Source organism: Callospermophilus lateralis, chromosome 4 (genome assembly GCF_048772815.1).
Source record: "Callospermophilus lateralis isolate mCalLat2 chromosome 4, mCalLat2.hap1, whole genome shotgun sequence".
NCBI classification, from domain to species: domain Eukaryota; kingdom Metazoa; phylum Chordata; class Mammalia; order Rodentia; family Sciuridae; genus Callospermophilus; species Callospermophilus lateralis.
Window position 1 is genome coordinate 1,562,319 of NC_135308.1, and position 18,273 is coordinate 1,580,591.

Consider the following 18,273-nt stretch of genomic DNA (forward strand, 5'->3'; position numbering starts at 1 on the left):
GGGGCTCACATGCCCCATCTGCGCTCTGGCCCCACAGTGTCTTCCCCGCAGCCAGCTCCACCCTGAGCCCCAACTCTAGTGACAAATGGAATGCACAAGGCCTGGCTGATGGCTGTTGCCCTGGGTGTGGGGACAGGAGAGGGCAGACCAGAGAGGGCCCCTGCTGTGGGGCTGAGTTCTGAACAGAGGGGGCAGAGGGCCAGGGAGCTGGTCAGGGAGGGGAGGTTGGCAGGAGGACTGGACGAAGCCAGGGCGCCGCTGTGAAGGTCAGAGAGCTTTCCGGGCAGGAAGCAGCCTGGGGGAACACGGTCTCGTTCTCCTGGGGCCTGAGAGAGCTGTGCTGGGGCATTGAGAGGTGGGTGATGCAGAGTGGCCCTGTTGGTCCCCAGGGGAGGTCGCGTGGGCGGGAGGGCGTACCACCTGATGCCTGGGGAGGTCAAGGGTTGCCAAGATGGACCTGTGCGGATGCTCATGCCAGATGCAATGCAAGGGCATCACCCCGTTAAGGCGAGGAGAGAGCCCACGGGAGGAGCGCCTCTCGCCCGTCAGGTTTGGTCCAGGAAGGCCTTTGCTGGTGTGACCAAGATGGAGAACTCTGCCGCGTTAGACCGCTAGTCTCTCCCCTTGTGTCCTCTGTGAAGTTGGTGTGCTCTCAGGGCTCCAGCCAGGCTCTCTGGAAATGCGTCCCTTGGCTGTGGGGTGCAGGTCACTGTGGCCCCAAGCTCACCTCCGGTGCAGTGTTGCTCCGTCTTTGACTGTGGTTGCTGTCCCCTGGTTGTGTGGGTAGGTATGAGCCACTCGGTGACACAAGGAGGAAGGGGATGCATCTCTCTGTCACGCGCTCCTCTCCTGCAGGGTAGAGTTTTATCACAGGGCATCCCACCGTATCTTTATTTTATCTGCCGTGTGTCAGCTGCTATACTAATTCCTAAATAGCACAGTAGTTATTCTTCTACCTCATTAGCCACATAGGAAAATAAGAATGGGTAGAACAGCCCAGTGTGTTCTTTTTTATTACATATTTGCTGTGGTTATTCAGAGGATTCGGCCTCTTAGGCACCGAGAAGCAGAGGTTAGACTCTGTTCACTAAGGGTCAGGGTATTGCTGAGCTCTCGTTCAAGTTGATACTATCAGTTTTTAAAATTAAAAAATGTAAAGAGCTCCTTTTTCTTGTGAAAGATACAATATATGTTTATCGCAAGCAATCATCCCCCAAATTGTGATTTCTCCACCCCAAGCTGACCGTGATCGGTTGGCTGCATGACGTGGTCCTGTCCACATGGACTCCTTGAAAGGGAACACTGCTCACGGAGAAGTCTCCTGCTGTGGCGGCTGGGCGCCCTGTGGGTGCTTGCCGTCCTGGCCCGTGTGCACCCCTGAGCTGGTTTGTGGCTTTCCTGTTGTGAGTCTTTGTGGGACAAAATGCTCACCACACCCCCTTTTTCTTTCCTTGGAACAAAGCCTGAGGCCCGTGTTTGGTGCTGGAATCTGCACCCGTGTTAGGGTTCTTGATGCGTGCCTCCTTTCTGCACCACAAAAGAAAGCACCTTTTGCTCCTCTCACGGGCCCATGCTGCCCTTCTTGGTCGAATTCTGTGGGTGTGAAACATTTCTCATTTTTTCCTTTGTTTCCCTAAGTCCCGGACTGAGCATTTCCCCATAGGCTGGCCTGCCGTCTGCATCTCCTCTTTCACAATCTGCATTTTCACATCCTTGCCTTATTTAAACATTCTTTGTCGTGTTGATGGATCTTCATTTTACTTATTTATATGTGGTACTGAGAACCGGGCCCAGCGCCTCACTCACGCCAGGCCAGCTCTACCACTGAGCCCAGCCAGCTGGTCACTGCCTTTTGATGCGTGGGTGGGTTGGCATCTTGTCCTTCCCAGCCACAGTGGTGAGGACCTTCCCAAGGCCAGCCCTGGGGTGGGCTCTTGCCCGCTGGAGCACCATCCAGTAGGCGCTCCTGAGTACCTGCTGGGTGCCGGAGGGGGCGGGGGAGCAGGCTGTGTGCTGAGAAGCAGGGCCCACAGGGAGCCTGGCTGGAGAGGGCGCGCTCAGGGCTCGGCTGGGGCCTCTGCTCCCCCCGGCAGCTCTTCCCACTGCGCTTCTCTGTGCGTGTGCTGTGCTGTGACTGGACTGTCCTGCCTCTGGGAGATGTCTCCAGCAGCCACTTGGTGCTCCTGTGCGTCGCTGGGAGGCTTCTGAGCCAACCTGAACTGGATGCTCTTTCAGATGTGCTGCTGAAGGAGTCCAAGTGGACCAAGATGTTCTTTGGAGAAGGCCAGGCGTCGCTGTCCTTCAGCCACCTGAACAAGGACGACGAGGGCCTGTACACCCTGAGAATTGTGTCCCGAGGCGGAGTCAGCGACCACAGCGCCTTCCTGTTTGTCAGAGGTGGGGCTGGGGCACGGCCTGAGCCTGCAGAGAAGGCGGCCCCACAGCGAGAGGGTCCGAGCAGGGGTGCGGGAGGGGCGAGGAGGCCGCTTTCCTTGCAGACCTCCCTGACGCAAGGCAGGCACTGCCCGGGCCCGCTGGTCAGCTGCCCTGAGAGAGGAGGCCACATAAGTCAGAAGAGACGTGGCGTGGCCTCCCACCCATCCCCACCTTCACCAGGGGTGGAGGGACCCTGGGAGTTAGTTTGGAGCCAGAGACGTGTCCAGCCTGGGGAAGCCAGTCAGGCACCCCCCTTCCTGCCAGCTCACAGAGACGGGGACAAGGCAGCGCTGCAGCTCCCATGGCCCAACTTCAGCTGGACCCATGTCTAGGACATCCCAGCACAATGACCAGGAATTCCCCAAGCTCCGGGTCAGGAGGGTCCCCCGGTGGGTCAGGGCAGGGCTCTGAATCCTGTTTGTGGAAAGAAAAACAAGATTCAGGACGTGCCAGGCTCAGTATCGGCATTATACAGGTGTTACCCCCATGTGTTCATGACACAATATGTGACGGGAGCGTGTGCCGGGTAACAGCACTCACAGCACGTAGTACGTGACATGATAACATAGGCATAAAGTGTGCGCAGAACACATCACACTCCTCCAAGGCTCGAGGCCCGGGGCCCAGCCTTAATCACGCTGCAGCTGGAGACAAGTTCCCTCTGTGAAGCCACAGGCTCTGCACTGGGAAGGGGCTGTGTCCTTCCTCAGCGTCTGCCCATGGCCTCCCCTGCACCACCCCGTTGCCCTCTGCAGGCTCCCGAGAGACACAGTGGATGCTGCCCAGTGGTAGCTGGTTGGCTGCTGCCCTGGTCCGACTGTCCAGTTATCCATCCTGATTGGCAGGCCTTACCTGGGCTCAGGGTTCATCACATCATGTGACGTCATCGCCACGGCACATGAGCAGGGCTGCAGCCCAGGTGTGGGGACCTGAGATGCAGTCAGTGTGCCCATGTGGCCGCCTTTGGGCCAGTGTTTAAGGGAGGGCTCCTTCATTAGGGAACAGCTCAACACCAGGACACCGACCTCACCTTCCACACTTCCCCCAGACCGTGAGAGTCGGCAAGGCGGCGACCTTAGACCCTTCAAGGTCTGGCAGGCTTCATTAGGATGGCATTAAATGTGGCTTCATTCTCTTGCATTCTTCTGGAAAGATATTTCACCCCATTACAGTGTGATGATGCGACACAGCTCGGACTGCCTTGCTTATCCAGCAGGAGGGGAACGTGCCCACGTGGGCACTTCACCCGCTGATGACTTCTGGAGATGAATGTGAGGGAGAGTATGGGCCAATGTCCAGAAGCCCTCAGCTCTTCAGATGCTGGGGAGATTGTGTGGGAAGCCGTGGGCTTACCCTGCTGAACGTGCTCCAGCCATGCCTGCCTTAAGCCCACCTCTAGACAAGGAAACGAGATGCCCAGAGTGTCAGCGGCAAACACCTCTGCTCCCTCAGCACAGCCAGAGTTAAGACCTGAAAACATCACCCAACTGCATCACGGTCGTAATGAGTCTGTAAAAAGAACAGGTAGCGCAGTGACCCAAAGTTTTGCTTACAACTTCCAGAAAAAAAAAAATCCCTCCCAATTTTAGGGATTTTGAAATGTGAAAGTGTCTAAGGCAATATTTCTCAGGCATTAAAGTGCTGACTCATCAAATCTTTGACAACGTGCCCTTACGTGACCACATGAAACTAAGAAAAGGTGAACCTTAACCTCAGATCCAATCAAAAAGTCACAGACTTGAGAGTCTTGCTGAGGGCTCAGTGTTCCGAGTTTTAAAACAACTCCCAAGCGCTTTGTATTTCTTGGCACTGACCCGCCAGAGGATGGACGGGTCTGAGTGACCGAGACGGAGATGGCAGATCTGAGTCTGGAGGAGCAGGGACCAGGCTTGCAGTGACCCTCACTTTAAGTGACAGCGATCATGTCTTCCCACGCAGACGCTGACCCGCTGGTCACAGGGGCTCCAGGAGCACCGATGGACTTGCAGTGTCATGATGCAAACCGAGACTATGTCATCGTCACGTGGAAGCCACCCAACACCACCACCGAAAGCCCTGTCCTCGGCTACTTCATTGACCGGTGAGTGGGCTCGGCTTTCTTCCTGTGACGGAAGCACCTGAAATTAACGTCAGCACAGACAGCAAATTCGGGTACATTTACAAATGCAAGCCGACGTTGCTCTTCCTGACTGGCTCGGGAACATCACTACTTGGGTATCTAACGCTCTTGACTAAGTGGTTGGGAAATATCGCCTAGTGGTCTGAGCCCAGGGTAAGCCCAAGGCTACTTTGTGTTGATCTTGGAGCCTTGTTGGCCGGTGGCACCCAGTAACAAATCCAGGCATGCTCCACCCTGGCAGCCCATGTGCTGAGTGTCCCCCTGGGCCTAGAGCAGAAGGGGTGCCCATGTGGCAGGCGATGCTCGGCCCCCACCCTGAGTGTCAGCACGGCAGGAGCCACACCAGGTCACAGTCCCCACAGCTCTGGTCTCTTGTTCTATTGAGTAGGAAGGTTTCTTCTGCTTTCCAGGTTTAGCTCAAAGGGTAAATACTGGATTTGTCTTTGTATTAATAACTTAAATTTAGACCATCATTAGATCCCCTGGGGTTTTAGCTCTTTGATTTTCCTTTATTGGGTTTAATCCTCAGAGCCTGGGAGGAGTACTGAGCTGGCCCAGTGCATTTGTTAGATGTGGAGTCCTTGGTCATACGTTTCAGCCATTGGAAGAGATGGCTATTATAGAAAGCGAATTTAGAAGGGGGGCAGAAGGTGCAAACTCTTGGGTTACAAGAGCGGTTCTGGCAGGGATTTAAGATATTATGGATATGACAGTAAAATCGGTGGTTTTTTGGGAAAGAAATCAGTTGGTGTGGCTTTTTGGCTTAGGCAGATGGGATTCTCTTCTCCAGCCCAGTGAAGCCCTGTTTAGCTAGGCATCCTCCATCCAGAGACCTGGGAGCAGGCAGCAGACCTGAAGAGTACCGTGTTCAGGGCTTCCCTGAATCGACAAGCCAGCCACCCCTGGGCGTCACATTCCTTCACACACCTTTCAGTCAACAATCCACGCTCCTCCCCCCACTGAAACCTATCCAGAGCCACAGAAGGCACGTCCTTCCTCCGGCCTCCACCCTGGACCTGCTGGCTGTGTTCTGAGTCAGTCTGCTGCAGACCCCAGGGCTGACCATGCAGGACTCTGGCTGGCACAGGCCAGGGTGCATGGATCGGAGAACCTTCTGTCTGTCCTGGGTAGCTGGGGAAAGGAGTCGGTTTCTCCTGACATGAATGCACCCTCGGCTGACGTTCTCGTGGGCATTTAACATGAAGCTTTTATACTTGGATTTCTCGACCACTGAGAAATGGGGGCTAATCTTTCCTGCATTCCAGGCTCTGGTCAGAACTTATTTCCAGGTATTTCTGGACAGAAATATCTTAACGTTATTTGGTGCACTGTAAGTCAGCGTCCTGGGAGAATCTGTCCCCTGGCTCAGCTGGAGAAGGTGCATGTGGGGACACAGAGGGAAAGGGGCTGCTTTGGCACGCAAATTGGGAAAAGAACTAGGGAGGTTAGAGCTGCAATAACTGCTTGCGGCTATTGTATCCAAATGTGTTTGAAGGCAGGATGATCTCAAGCTGTAGAGTATGAGGACTCAGTAACTTTTCTATCTTCTGTCTATCTGGATATGATTCCTATCTGCTGTAGGAGGTATTTATAAAGAGGTAGAGAAAGATACTGCGTTTCCTGAGTAGCGCTGTCTTCCAGTTTGTTATTCTTCTGTTGTGGAAATCCGTATTTTCACGGCATGGATTTTGCCCTGTGGGAATCTCCAGGAACAACTGAAATGTGAGGATTCGCCTGTGAATATCTGGTAGTTGGCTGTGAGTGTTGTTTTCTACTTTCCCCCTGTTTTTATTTGAAGATGTGAAGTGGGAACTAACAACTGGGTTCAGTGCAACGATGCCCCAGTGAGGATCTGCAAGTACCCCGTGACGGGACTTTTCGAAGGACGGTCTTACGTGTTCCGCGTGAGGGCCGTCAACAGCGCAGGCGTCAGCAGACCTTCCCGGGTCTCCGATGCTGTGGCTGCCCTTGACCCTGCTGACCTCAGAAGGTTACAAGGTGGGCTGGGGGCATGTAAGTTAAAGGACGACTGGGTGACTTGCCCTTTCCCTGGGACCCTCCATGTGTGAGCCTCAGGAATGCTGCGAGAGCCGAGCACTCTGGGATGTACTCCCGCCCCAGGTCTCTGTCAGGGTACTGCAGAATGCGGGCAGCCAGGCTGACATCTACACTTTCCAACCAGTGCTTCCTGTTCATGGGGCTCTGCCCTGGAATCCCTTCTCAGCCCACAGATGACATAATCACAGCACATAATGGGGCGCCGGGCCTTGAAGCCAAACTGCCCTGAATCTGAATCTTTGCTTCATGTGATACAGGTTCCTTTCCTTAATGGCATTGGACCCTTAATTGTGGCTTCATTCGAGCCAGGGTACTTTCCTTACCTGCCAGGTTCTTTGGGTCCACTGTGAGGAGCCGAGAGGTGCTAAAATGGCCAGGAACCTTCCAGAATACCATCCCCGCCTATTCCCGGGGACTGGCTGTGTTGCAGGCAGACGCAGAGTGGCTCGAACCTTGCTCTGCATTGGGGCCGCTGACTCTTTTAGGCACCCTTGGGTGCCAGCTCAGCATCACCTTTTCTCTCTGCAGCGATTCACCTGGAGGGAGAGAAAGAGATTGTGATCTACAAGGACGACCTTGAAGGTGAGCAACTCCGGGGCACTCGGTTTCGGCTGTGCCTGCTCCATGGTTTAGGGTGCTGCTTAGAGACATGGAGGTCAAGACGTTCGCACGATGGGCACAGTCTTTCCAAGTGGGAAGGAAACTGCAGTTGAGTCTGCAGGCTTCAGAACCTCACTGTTAAAACAGGCAAGTGAGGCCGAATGAGGAGGGAGACTGAGGGCTGTGGCGGCCTGGCTCTCCAGCTGGGTTTCAGAGCATGCGTCTGGGGACCACGAAGGGAGGGCAGACTGAGCCTGAGATCCGATAGCACTGGCCTGGGTCAGTCTGAGAGCTGGGTCCTGTCCTAGAACTCTGTTAACAGAAGTGTTCTATTCCCCTTTTTTTAAAGCAAAAAATTCATTCCTAACATTTAAACTCAAATGGACTGAGTCTTTTCTGTGGAATGACGTTCGGTCGGAAAGTTCCTGTCTTTCCTTACATTTGATATTGTGGACGCTTCTCCTTGATAACTTCTCAGAGGCAGCTAGAAAGAGTAGCTAAGGAGACTCCAGGGTTAGTGCTCACATCACAGAGTACAGGAGGTGAGATTCTGGGTCAACCTGGAGCCACTGGCCCAGAGAGGTACTTCTTGGAGCTTCTTTATCAACTCTGTGTTGGAAGAGCTTCTTCCCTGGGACAGCCGCACATCTGGGTTTTGCTGATTCGCTTCCGATTTTGACGTGTGCAGTTTGGCGTGTGGGGGCACTTTCTTATGCCCTGGAAAGATTCCTTTCTAGGGCCCAGGGTGAAGGTGTCTCTCGGCTGCCCACAAGGGGAGTTAGGTGCTGAGGAATGCCCTCGAGGGCTGTGCACAGGTGCCGAGGCAGCACCCGAGCCCTGGACACCTCCACGCCAGGACCTTAGACACCAGCAGGGGTGCTCCATAAATAGGAACAGAAGGCAGTGTCCTGCGCAGGCTGACCTCCGACTCCCAGCCTCCTTCCCCCAGCCAGCACCGCGCCCAGCGCACAGTCACGCTCTACCTTGCTTTGGTGGTCAGAATATAGAGGCTTGCGTGATGGAGAAATGACTCCGGGCTGTACTGGAGAGATTTCCTGGACGCAGGCCAGCCTTGCAGGACAAGGGGTTCTGGTGTGCCCAGGGCAGGGCAGTTCTACCTCAGGGGAGATGGGGTCAGTGGAGAGATGCAGTCTGCCCACCCAGGGTGGACATATAGGAATTCAGACAACACGGCACAGGGAGAAGGTGTGACTTGCTTCATACATGTCACTGATCGATGAAACCCTCTGCGTAAAGGTCCTTGTGATGAGCAGTGGAGACAGGAAGTGACACAGACTCACAGGTCTTTTGGGGGCAGGGACCTTTCTAGCTATGCCTCTTGGTGGAGCAACTCTTACCTGTGGACGCTAAGTGCTGGTGTGCAAGGTGGGGCCAGCTCTCAGAGGCCCGGGTGCCTGGAGCAAAGCTTTAAGGACAGCTTCTCCTGTGCAGTGGGTGGGCAGCTCCTGGGCTGCCCTCCTCCTCTGCGAACTCCTGGGTGGGGTGGTGCTTTGTCCATGCCCTGGGGACATTTCCAAGGCTCTGTTTACACAGCTGGCCATGGAGGCAGAGGCCAGGACCCTTAGATGAGGGCTGACCTCCTGGGACATTGACACTGGCCGCAGTTCAGCCTCGCAGGGAAGGGGCTTTGCAAGCCCAGGACAGGGAACAGGCGGCTGCCGCGGTCTGAAGCAAGCCAGGTCGAAGGCTCTGGCTTGGCCACAGGAGCTGGAACACTTGTCGGCTCCCCGTGGTCATCTGACACTTGTCTGCTCCTGGTGGTGCCTCCCCTAACTAAAAGGTCCTCGCGAGGAGGACGCTCTACCGTGTTTCCAAGCAACTCGCCTGGGTCCAAGCATTTGCTGCCAGGGAGCTCCTTTTTCTACTCTTGTCTTTCCTTCACATAAGCTGATTTTAAAACATGGCGGTAGCCATTCCCTTTAGTGAGGTCCCTCTGTTGGTGGAGAATGGCAGCCTGGCTGCTGTGGGCTGCTCCCTGATCATTTTGGTCTCAGTTGGTCGGTATCTCCTTCAGGCCCGAGGTTAGAATGAACGCTCCTTCCTTGATATCGTCCACCTTGTCCAGTATTTCTTCAACGACTCTTTGGGAAGGCCAGGGCTGGCTCCTGCAGAAGGAAGTGAGATTGTCTGTGTTCTACTAATGGGCTTCCAAGCGTCCAGTGAACTGCCCTGAACCCGGCTGTGTGAAGCCCAAGTGCCTGCCAGCAGTTCTCTCTGGGTTCTGCCGTTGGCCTTCCTGGCTGGGCGTCCTCTTGAATTCTGGGTTCTACAGATTCCAGCTCAACTCAGGTTTCTGTGGCTGAGAAATGTCTCCTGGGTGGTCATGGTGTGCTCAGGTTGAGGAACAAAACTCGGGATTTGGACTCCGAAGACCCAGGCTTGGAGTCCAGTTCAGCTATGGTGGTTGTGGGCTCTGGAAAGATCCGGGCTCCATTTGTGCATTCTGACGTTGAACACGCTGACTCCTGTCTGAAATCCACTGAAATCTTGCTCCATGTCTAAGATGATGGCTGTGGAGGCTTTGCTAAACAACACCTGGATGAACCGTATACGCATACACACGCGTATAATGTATGTATACACACATGCAGTGCGTACACGCACACGTGTAGTAATGCACACATAGTGGTAGATATGTATGTGTGTAAATAAGTGTTTATATATGTATAGGTATATATAATTATTTATTTATTTTTTTTAGTTTGCAAAACCACTTTCTCCTGAAAGCACAACCCCAGCGTGTGGGAGGAGCTAAGCTATGTCTTCTCCCACTCTCTCTGTACTGCTCTGGTGCGCTGGACGGGGCTCCAGGGAGGCCTTCTGATAGGAAGCAGAGGCCAAGGGCAGCGTCACTGACTAGCTGCTGGGAGGCATGTGCTTTTGCCTCCCTGGGTGACACAGAACGTCCCTGACTCAGGAGTCTCACCCCGCGGGGGCCTCCTGCTCACCAGGACCCCGTTCTTTTTCCTTGCCTTGGAGTCAGACAAGGCATTTCTCATTCCACTTTCTCTGGCTCTGCCTCTGCCTCTGCCCCCACACCTGCTGGTCAGCTTTGTCTTCCCCTCTCTTCTTGGGAGCTACTAAAATTCCCACGATCCATCTTTGGGAGCTCAGCGTGGGGTTCCCGTGTCTCCCCCAGCTGGGATCTCTGGGTGTGGACAACATGTGTGGGTTCAGGGAGGCCAGCCAGGGCCCCCCTCCACTCCTCTGCTTCTGCTGCTGCACTCTCCTGGGACACGCTGGCTCCTACTTGAAATCCAACCCACTCACCAGAATGATCCTAGATCAGACCGGCGCTCCGTCTAAAGTGCACTGTGCTCATGAAATGAAACCCAATCTTGTTTTGTGCTGTTTCCATGTGGCTGTTCAATTCCTCGCCTGCAGCTGGGTCCCAGGGGAGCAACTGGATATTGTGAAGGGCACAGAGAGGTCCTGGGGACAGTTCAACCATTCTAATTATGTGCTAATCTAATTGGAAGCTCACAAGATTTTATTTCACAATTAAAGGGGCCACAAGTCTGGAAAGCCTCCACCCTTCAAGAATCTCTTATAAATTCCAGTTAGATCTCTAACACCTCACCTCGTTTTTAAAAAAGTGAGATCAGAGGGGAGGCGTGCCGGATGTCTCTGGTTGCAAATACTCTGTCCTGGTCATCTGCTTATTAATGTCCCTGCAGAAGCTCAAGCACACAGGCGTAGCTCAGGGTCCTGGCGAGTGTGCACAGACCCTGTGGGGGCGGGGGAGAAGCAGGTGTGTCAGGAGCTGACTTGTGAGTGGGGTGCTTGAGGGCACAGGGGAGGAAAGCCTGGGAGGGTTGTTAGCTCCAGCACGGTGTCCACAGGCTGCCCGGGCAGATGCAGGTGGCGGTCTTCCTGCACACGTTCCCAGGGGGGTGGGAGCTCGTGCTGGGGAACACTGACTCCTTTCTGGCAAACCCTTTCCCCTTCCAGCTTTCGGATGACACCTTGTAAATCAGAGAGAAGTAGCTCGACTATCTGTGAGGTGCCTCTGCCCTGGCTCTGAAACCGCGGCCCTGGGTTGCTGGCTTTCCCGGCGGCTCTGTGGCAGCTGCAGTGCCCAGGCGGCACCACCGGCTGTGCCCAGGAAGCCCAGGGTTGGTGTTCACAGGGTTCACTCAGTTCCTTTCTCCTGCAGGTGACGTTCAGATCCCAGGCCCTCCCTCCAATGTGCACGCCTCGGAGGTCAGCAGAACTTACGTGGTCCTCAGCTGGGACCCGCCCACTCCCCGGGGCAAGGAGCCCTTAATGTATTTCATTGAGAAGGTAATCTCTTCAGACCCGGCCAGCAGACCTCCCGCTGTCCCTTTGCTGTGCTTGACAGAAGGGCTGGGTCCCACTGGTCTCCACAGACACTCACAGGGATAATGGGGGGGTGCAGAGTTGTGACTGTGGGGATGTCTTGGAGTGGGACCTGGCTCCAGGGGAAGGGGTCCTACCTGGGCTTGGCCACCCAGTGCAAGCAGAGCTGCGGCTCTCCTCTCTGGTCTCCATGTCCAGCTGAGCCCGAGGGATCTGCATACTTCCTGCAGCCCCCAGTGCAGCAGGTCCTGAGAAATGCAGATGGCCCTGCTCAGGCCTGTGCACCAGCCATATGCCCACTGGGTGGTGGTCTTTAGAGGGAACCGCCTGGTGGAGCAGGCTTAGGTTAAGGATCAGGCCAGTGGCTGAGGCTTTGAAGACGGGGACACACTTAGAGAAGGCAGAGTGCACTGCAGCCCAGGATGCCCACACGCGGGTACTGCACGTACACATGCACAGGTGCCCTGGATACAGTATGCCTTCTCAATCCGCCTGTTCTGTTGCATCGGCAATGCAGGCTGTGGCACTCGACTGATCTGGAGACCCACTGTTGGGTTGTGGGCCATGGTTGAACAACACTGTAAAGTCCTACAAACTCTGCAGCTAAGGTTTTGTGATTTGCTCAACGTAGAGCTCAGTGCATGGTGTGCACAAGTGGTGAGGGCGTAACTCTCAGTGTGAGCATGTGGCACACCACACAGCTCCATGAGGAGGTAGATGGAGAGGAACGAAGTATCAGACTGAGCCTGGCGACACCCGGCCCCCACTGGCCAGCATGCCAGCCACCCGGGCAGTGCTACTTACTATGCATGAGCAGGTGCCGTTGGCACCACAGAAGCACACAGGGCAGCCCACTCGCGGACTATCCCTGGTGGAGGCACCTCCTGCCCTCACGGCCCTGCTCTCTTCTGCCCGTGCAGTACCAAGAACCTGCGGACACGTTTTAGGAGGGTCCACCTCTGGGCCAGGGAGTCGGGGCCTTGGTTCTTACTGGCAGAGGCAAGGACGTGCAGACTCGGAGTGACGGGTGGGGGCTCCCAGGGCTCCTCCCTCCCCGTGTTCACCTCCTCCGACAGGAAACGTGCCTCCCTCCACCATCCAGCTGAGCCACGGGGCAGTCCTCAGGGCATCAGTGGCCCCTCAAGCAGCTGATTCCACAGAACCTTCCTAAAAGCTGTGGCAGTGCACACCTGTAATCCCAGGGACATTGAAGGCTGAGGCAGGCAGATTGCAGGTTCAAGGCCACCTGTGCGATTTAGGGAGACCCTGACTCAAAATAAAAAAGGACTGGAGATGAGTAAGTGGTAGAGCATGCCCGGGTGCCATCCCCAGGACTGCAGGATTTCAAAAAATGACTTTTACTTCTGCCAAGCCGAGAGGCGATCTCCCCTTTTCAGGTGAATGTCACTCCCAGGGCTGTGGCTGTTCCCCAAACACGCTGCTCTTCCTGCAGGCTGCAGCAGGCCCACACGCACCCCGTCCCTGGGCACCCCACCTTCAGAAGGCAGTTTCCCTCTGGAGGGAAAAATCGCGGGACATTTAATAGAGATTTGGAAGCCGTGACCAAGGAGACACATCTCCTGTGCAGTACAGAAATGTGGAGACTCGGGAGCCCTGGTGATGTTCAACTCACCATGGTTCCAAGAGATGAGATAGTGGTGTCACCCCGAGGGTCGTGTTGGCAGCCTGCCTCACGGCCTTTTATGTGTGGCACGTCACACACATGCCTCTTGTGCTATACAAGATGGCAGGACCCTGTCATCGGTTAGAGACCTTCACACCAGCATGCAGGTGGCCACAGGCTCTTCAGTACACACACACCTGGCGGCGCTCAGCTCTGGGTCACATGCCCATCACACCAGCACCCTCTAGGCAGCTGCATCAGGGTAAGAATCTTAACTGCAGTGTGAGCCACCGAGCGACAGTGGAGTTCCGTGAATATTCTCCCAACGTACCTTTAATTATATATAGGCCCTTCCGTTTTACGGAAATTGCAACCTGCATATTGATTCCTTTATGCTCCTAAAATTCCTTCACGGAAACAGAATAATGTTTATTAATAAAATTTCCAACCCTGGGCAATTTCTTACCCACTTCTCCAAATTGGCATCTCTTTCATATAATTAGCAAACGAGTCCTGTTGTCCTCTGTGTGGGACAGAGGCTCCCAATGTCCTCTGTGCAGGCAGGGGTGTCTTACCGTCCACAGTGCAGGACGGGTACATCCTGTGGTCCTCCGTGTGGGATGCCATGGTGTGGCAGCTGGATGCTGTCTTCCTTTGCCCTCCCGGGGTCTCTGGTTTAATTATGCCCTTCCCTCTGCAGTCTGTGGTTGGGAGTGGCAGCTGGCAGCGTGTCAATGCCCAGACGGCTGTGAGGTCCCCTCGGTACGCGGTCTTTGACCTTGCAGAGGGGAAGTCGTATGTGTTCCGCGTTCTGTCAGCCAACAAGCATGGCCTGAGCGATCCGTCGGAAATAACGCCCCCCATCCAAGCACAGGATGCCATTGGTAAGTGGTCATGGTGAGCAGCCAGGCTAGGGGACAGGCCAGCAGCAAGGTGACCTTGGAGACCAGTGGAAGAAATCCCTAATGTTGTGTGCACCACAGAGCACGTTGGTGTGGATCCCATTTTACCAGCAGGGCAGGGACTGAACCCAGTGGCACTTAACCACTGAGCTGCATCCTCAGCTCAACTCACCAGGTTCTGGTCAGTTCTCATCAGTCCTCCAAAGTTCTCTCTTGTCTCCATGAAATCAGCAAAGGGGCCGACAGTGGGTTCAGGCCAGGGTCCAGCCCTCAGCATGGTTCAGCCTCTTGACCGTGAGGCTTGGAAGACCCTCTTGGAAGCTTTCAGAAGTGAACCTTGGGAGGTTTGACTCGCAGTCCACGCTGAAGCCCAGCAGCTGGCAGGAGGTCTCCTACCCCTGGGCCTCCCACGAGAGCTGGCTTAGGATTCCCACTCTGGCCGCCTTCCAGCCATATTTCATGGGAAGGCAGATATCTGCATGAACAAGGCGGGGAGGCTGTGTGGGGAGTGGGCTCGTAGCTGCCCCAGGTCTTGGATGCCCTGGTTCAGTGCCTCAGGCTTCTAGGGCTCAAGTCCAGACCCACAGGCTTGACACTCCCGCCACCTTGCGGAAGCAGCCCAGCCTGGTTGGCTTATTGGCACACATGGAAAGTGACAGTAAGTGGCAACACGGGGGCGTGTGGCTGAGGTGGTGAGCTCAGTGGTTCTAGGGATGTTGGTGACACCAAGGGCTGAAATGCTGGTGGCCACGGCCCACGGGGGCCTGGCAGGGGGAGGAGGTCAGAGGGTCAGGCTGGCTCCATCCTGGCCCTTCCTCCAGGCACCCTGTTTGCTTAGAGGGTGAACTTGCGTTTGGAAGGCAGCCTGGCCCAGCCAGGCGAAGCTGTCCTTCCCGTGATCTTTCTGTGGACTGGTGCTGACAGTTCCTTTTGGGGGGTCGTGCGGGTGTGGGGAGAGACCCTGCAGCCCCATCTGCCTTGCTCCTTGTCCACGTTCCACCTGCAGCTCCCCCCAGCTCCCCATTCCTGGGGAGGCCAGCTCTCTGTGGCGACTCCTGTGTGCTGACCCTCTGTCTCCCTGCAGTGGCCCCTTCTGCCCCTGGCCGGGTCCTTGCTTCGCGGAACACCAAGACATCCGTCGTGGTGCAGTGGGACAGGCCGAAGCACGAGGAGGCCCTGCTGGGCTACTACGTGGACTGCTGCGTGGCGGGGACTAACCAGTGGGAGCCGTGCAACCACAAGCCCATCGGATACAACAGGTGCCCCACCTGCTGCCCCCGAGCAACACACTGCCTGGGCGGGCAGGCAGAGCACCCTCCCCAGCCCCAGAGCAGGGCAGACTGCTGGGACACCCCTAGACACCGTCTGTTAGGCTGGTCACAGAAAGGGGTGGGTGACTTAAAGCTCTGCCCACACAGTGAGCTGCACTGTGCCAGCTGCTCTCCACGGGGTTGATGTCTGACTTCAGACAGACTGCCCCCGTCTGAGCCTTCCTGCTGCCACGGAGGACTCTGCAGGAAGCAGGGGGTTAAGACGGTGGCTACGAGGGCCAGCAGCTCTGTTTTTCCATACTGACATTTTGAACTTGCCTCTATTTTTTCAATTATTACTGTAGTTGTACAAATTTGTGGGGTTCAGTGGAACAATTGGGTTCACACCCACAGTGTGCAATGACCCTACCTAGGCAGTGGTGCATGTTTCTGGGGTCTGCTGCGGCCTCTGTGCATGCAGACCTCAGGCAGCCCTGCTTCACTCAGCCCCGACTGGGAACGTGGGGAGGCCATGTCAGGCTGTGGCAGGCAGCACAGGGCCGAAGCTAGCACCGTGACTCCTGGAACTCACTACACCCGGGTCGTGCCGAGTGCGGTTGGTGGGCCTCTAAGAGGAAAATACAGGCAGCCAAACAATTGCCCTGTGGGTGGTTAGTAATGATGGGGTGGCAGTTTTCATTTTAAAATCTTTTTAAAAAGCATGCTATAAAAAGCTATGGTTAGCAAAGGCAGGAGGAATCGAGGAGAGCAAAGCTGGATGGTCCAAGGGTCCTTGGCCACAGATGGAGAAAGACCGAGCAGAACAAGAGCATCAGTCATGTTCTCACATGAGTGTCCACTACGTGAGCTGGGTAGCAATCACTGGGGCTCACGGATGCTCGCCACACGCAGGCTGGCTGGCTGCGTGCTTTCTTGAAGTTTCCCCTTGAAAGCTCATAATGCCACCAGAAGCAGGTCTCATCACACCCGCCGTACAGACAGGAGCCCAGAGCCCTGTGGGGCCGGGTCTGGTGAGGACACACTGTCTGCCAAGGGTCAAGGCGCTGTCAGCCTGTCCTGTCTGCAGTTTGGTTGCTTCTCTTTCAGTTCTAGAGGCATGTGGTTCCCGAGTGCCAGGAGCTGGATATTTATTTTCAAAAGGCCTTTGATCTGGACAAGACCCAGAAAATCAAAAGTAAAGGCAGAGGCTCAGAATCAGTGCTCTGGTGCGAGGTCGGCCGCTCCTGGTGTGTCTGATGCTGTGCTGCCAGATGTTGAATCAGTTAACAGAGACTGAACATGAAGGCCGCGTGGCGCTCTTGTAGGAGAGCTGGCTGGGTCTCAGTCCCAGGGGGCGATTTGTCTGAAGAGTGGGAATGAGCCTGCTGCAGGAGAAGGGCCTAGCTGAGCCTGTGCATGACCCTGTTCGTCTTCCCAGGTTCGTGGTGCACGGTCTGACCACGGGCGAGCAGTACCTCTTCCGTGTCAAAGCTGTCAACGCTGTGGGCACCAGTGAGAACTCCCAGGAGTCGGAAGCCATCAAGGTCCAGGCGGCCCTCAGTGCGTAACTTGTGGGTGGTCCTCGAGGGTGCCACGAGATCTGCGTGAATAAGCTCTCAGGGTGCCACTGCAGAGGACCGGAGGACAGGGTGGAGGCTGGCTGGGGAGCACAGGCCTTCTGCTGAAGCCTCTGGTCAGCTGGCTGCTGTGTGGAAATGCCAGCGTGGGGGGGCAGCAAGGGGGAGCCCCTAAATCCCCAATGGAAACAGACACCACTGTAGGCCGGCTTGATTCCCCAGGCCCCCATTCACACTAAAAGGCAGGCCGCAGGGCAGGACTTTCTCTTTTCAAAGTGTGTGTGAAACAGAACCACCAATGGCCTTTAACTATTATTTTATTGATTTTTTTTTGTACCAGGGACTGATCCCAGTGGCACTTAACCACTGAGCTGCATTCTCATCCCTTTTTATTTTTTATTTTGAGCCAGGGTCTTGCTAAGTTTCTGAGGCTGCCTATGAGCCTGAAATCCTCCTGCCTCAGCCTCCTGATCCACTGGGATTATAGTTGTGCAACACGTACCTGGGCTTCCAGCTATTATGAGCTTAAGGAACTTTAGCAATTCATTTTAGAAATCTTCATGTTTACGTCACCTAGTGACTGTATTCACGAATAGTGATGGTTAAAGGTGTTTATTACTTGTGAGTCAGGGTCTGTGAAGGCTGCTGTGGATCTTTCCTGCCGAACACACTGTATCTTTGGACACATTCATCGATGTTTCAAAACACAATTGTCACACATTTTGAATCAAGTATTTTCCTTTCACTTCTGAGAGACAGTTGTGGCTGTTTATTGTTTTTCATCTGCAATTAGATCTACAAACATTTTTGGAAGTTAAGGTTTCCCTGCTGGGATCTCCAAGGAACGTCGGATCTGACCATGTGCAGGGCTCCGGGGCGAGGAGTTAGTCCCATTTTTGCTTAAGGTCCTGGTTCTTCCCAGCTTTCCCAGGAGGGACGTCCAAGCACGCTTGTCTGCCTTCTCACCCCCTCCCTAGGGAGCGTGGGTCGAGGCTCCAGGTGGCTCAGTCAGGGAAGCTGTTGAATTCTTGCCAACTTCCTAGGATGAGGTGGCCCTTTCCCGACGTGGGAAATGTGCGCTCATCAGCACCTGCATCCATCAAAGCCTCCACGGCTGCAGGAAGCCAAAAGGCACGGGGATCAATGCTGGTCTCCCGGGCCACGCCCCATGGTCGCTCTTCCCCACCACGCATGGGAACGCTCCTTCTGAGTTCTCCTTAGTGGGCCATGAAGGGAACCTTCTGTGGTCCACTGTCCAGACCGGTTGAGACAGTGCGGTGCCTTGCATCCTGCAAACCCTGGTAGATGCATTTAGAAAGTGCAGCCCTGTCCATGAGAGAAGGTGTCTACTCCTCCACTCATCACC

The 18,273-nt window shown here is 55.1% G+C and overlaps 1 protein-coding gene across 1 annotated transcript in view; it reads left to right on the plus strand.

Annotated features, from left to right (window-relative positions):
• Myom2 (myomesin 2) overlaps positions 1-18,273 on the plus strand; it is a 65,672-nt gene that overhangs the window by 21,967 nt on the left and 25,432 nt on the right. The window contains exons 10-17 of the mRNA XM_076853497.2: positions 2,236-2,397; positions 4,375-4,516; positions 6,354-6,553; positions 7,142-7,195; positions 11,391-11,518; positions 13,879-14,062; positions 15,165-15,339; positions 16,769-16,890. Of these exons, the coding sequence (XP_076709612.2) occupies positions 2,236-2,397; positions 4,375-4,516; positions 6,354-6,553; positions 7,142-7,195; positions 11,391-11,518; positions 13,879-14,062; positions 15,165-15,339; positions 16,769-16,890 (1,167 nt within the window). The remainder of the gene's footprint in view (positions 1-2,235; positions 2,398-4,374; positions 4,517-6,353; positions 6,554-7,141; positions 7,196-11,390; positions 11,519-13,878; positions 14,063-15,164; positions 15,340-16,768; positions 16,891-18,273) is intronic.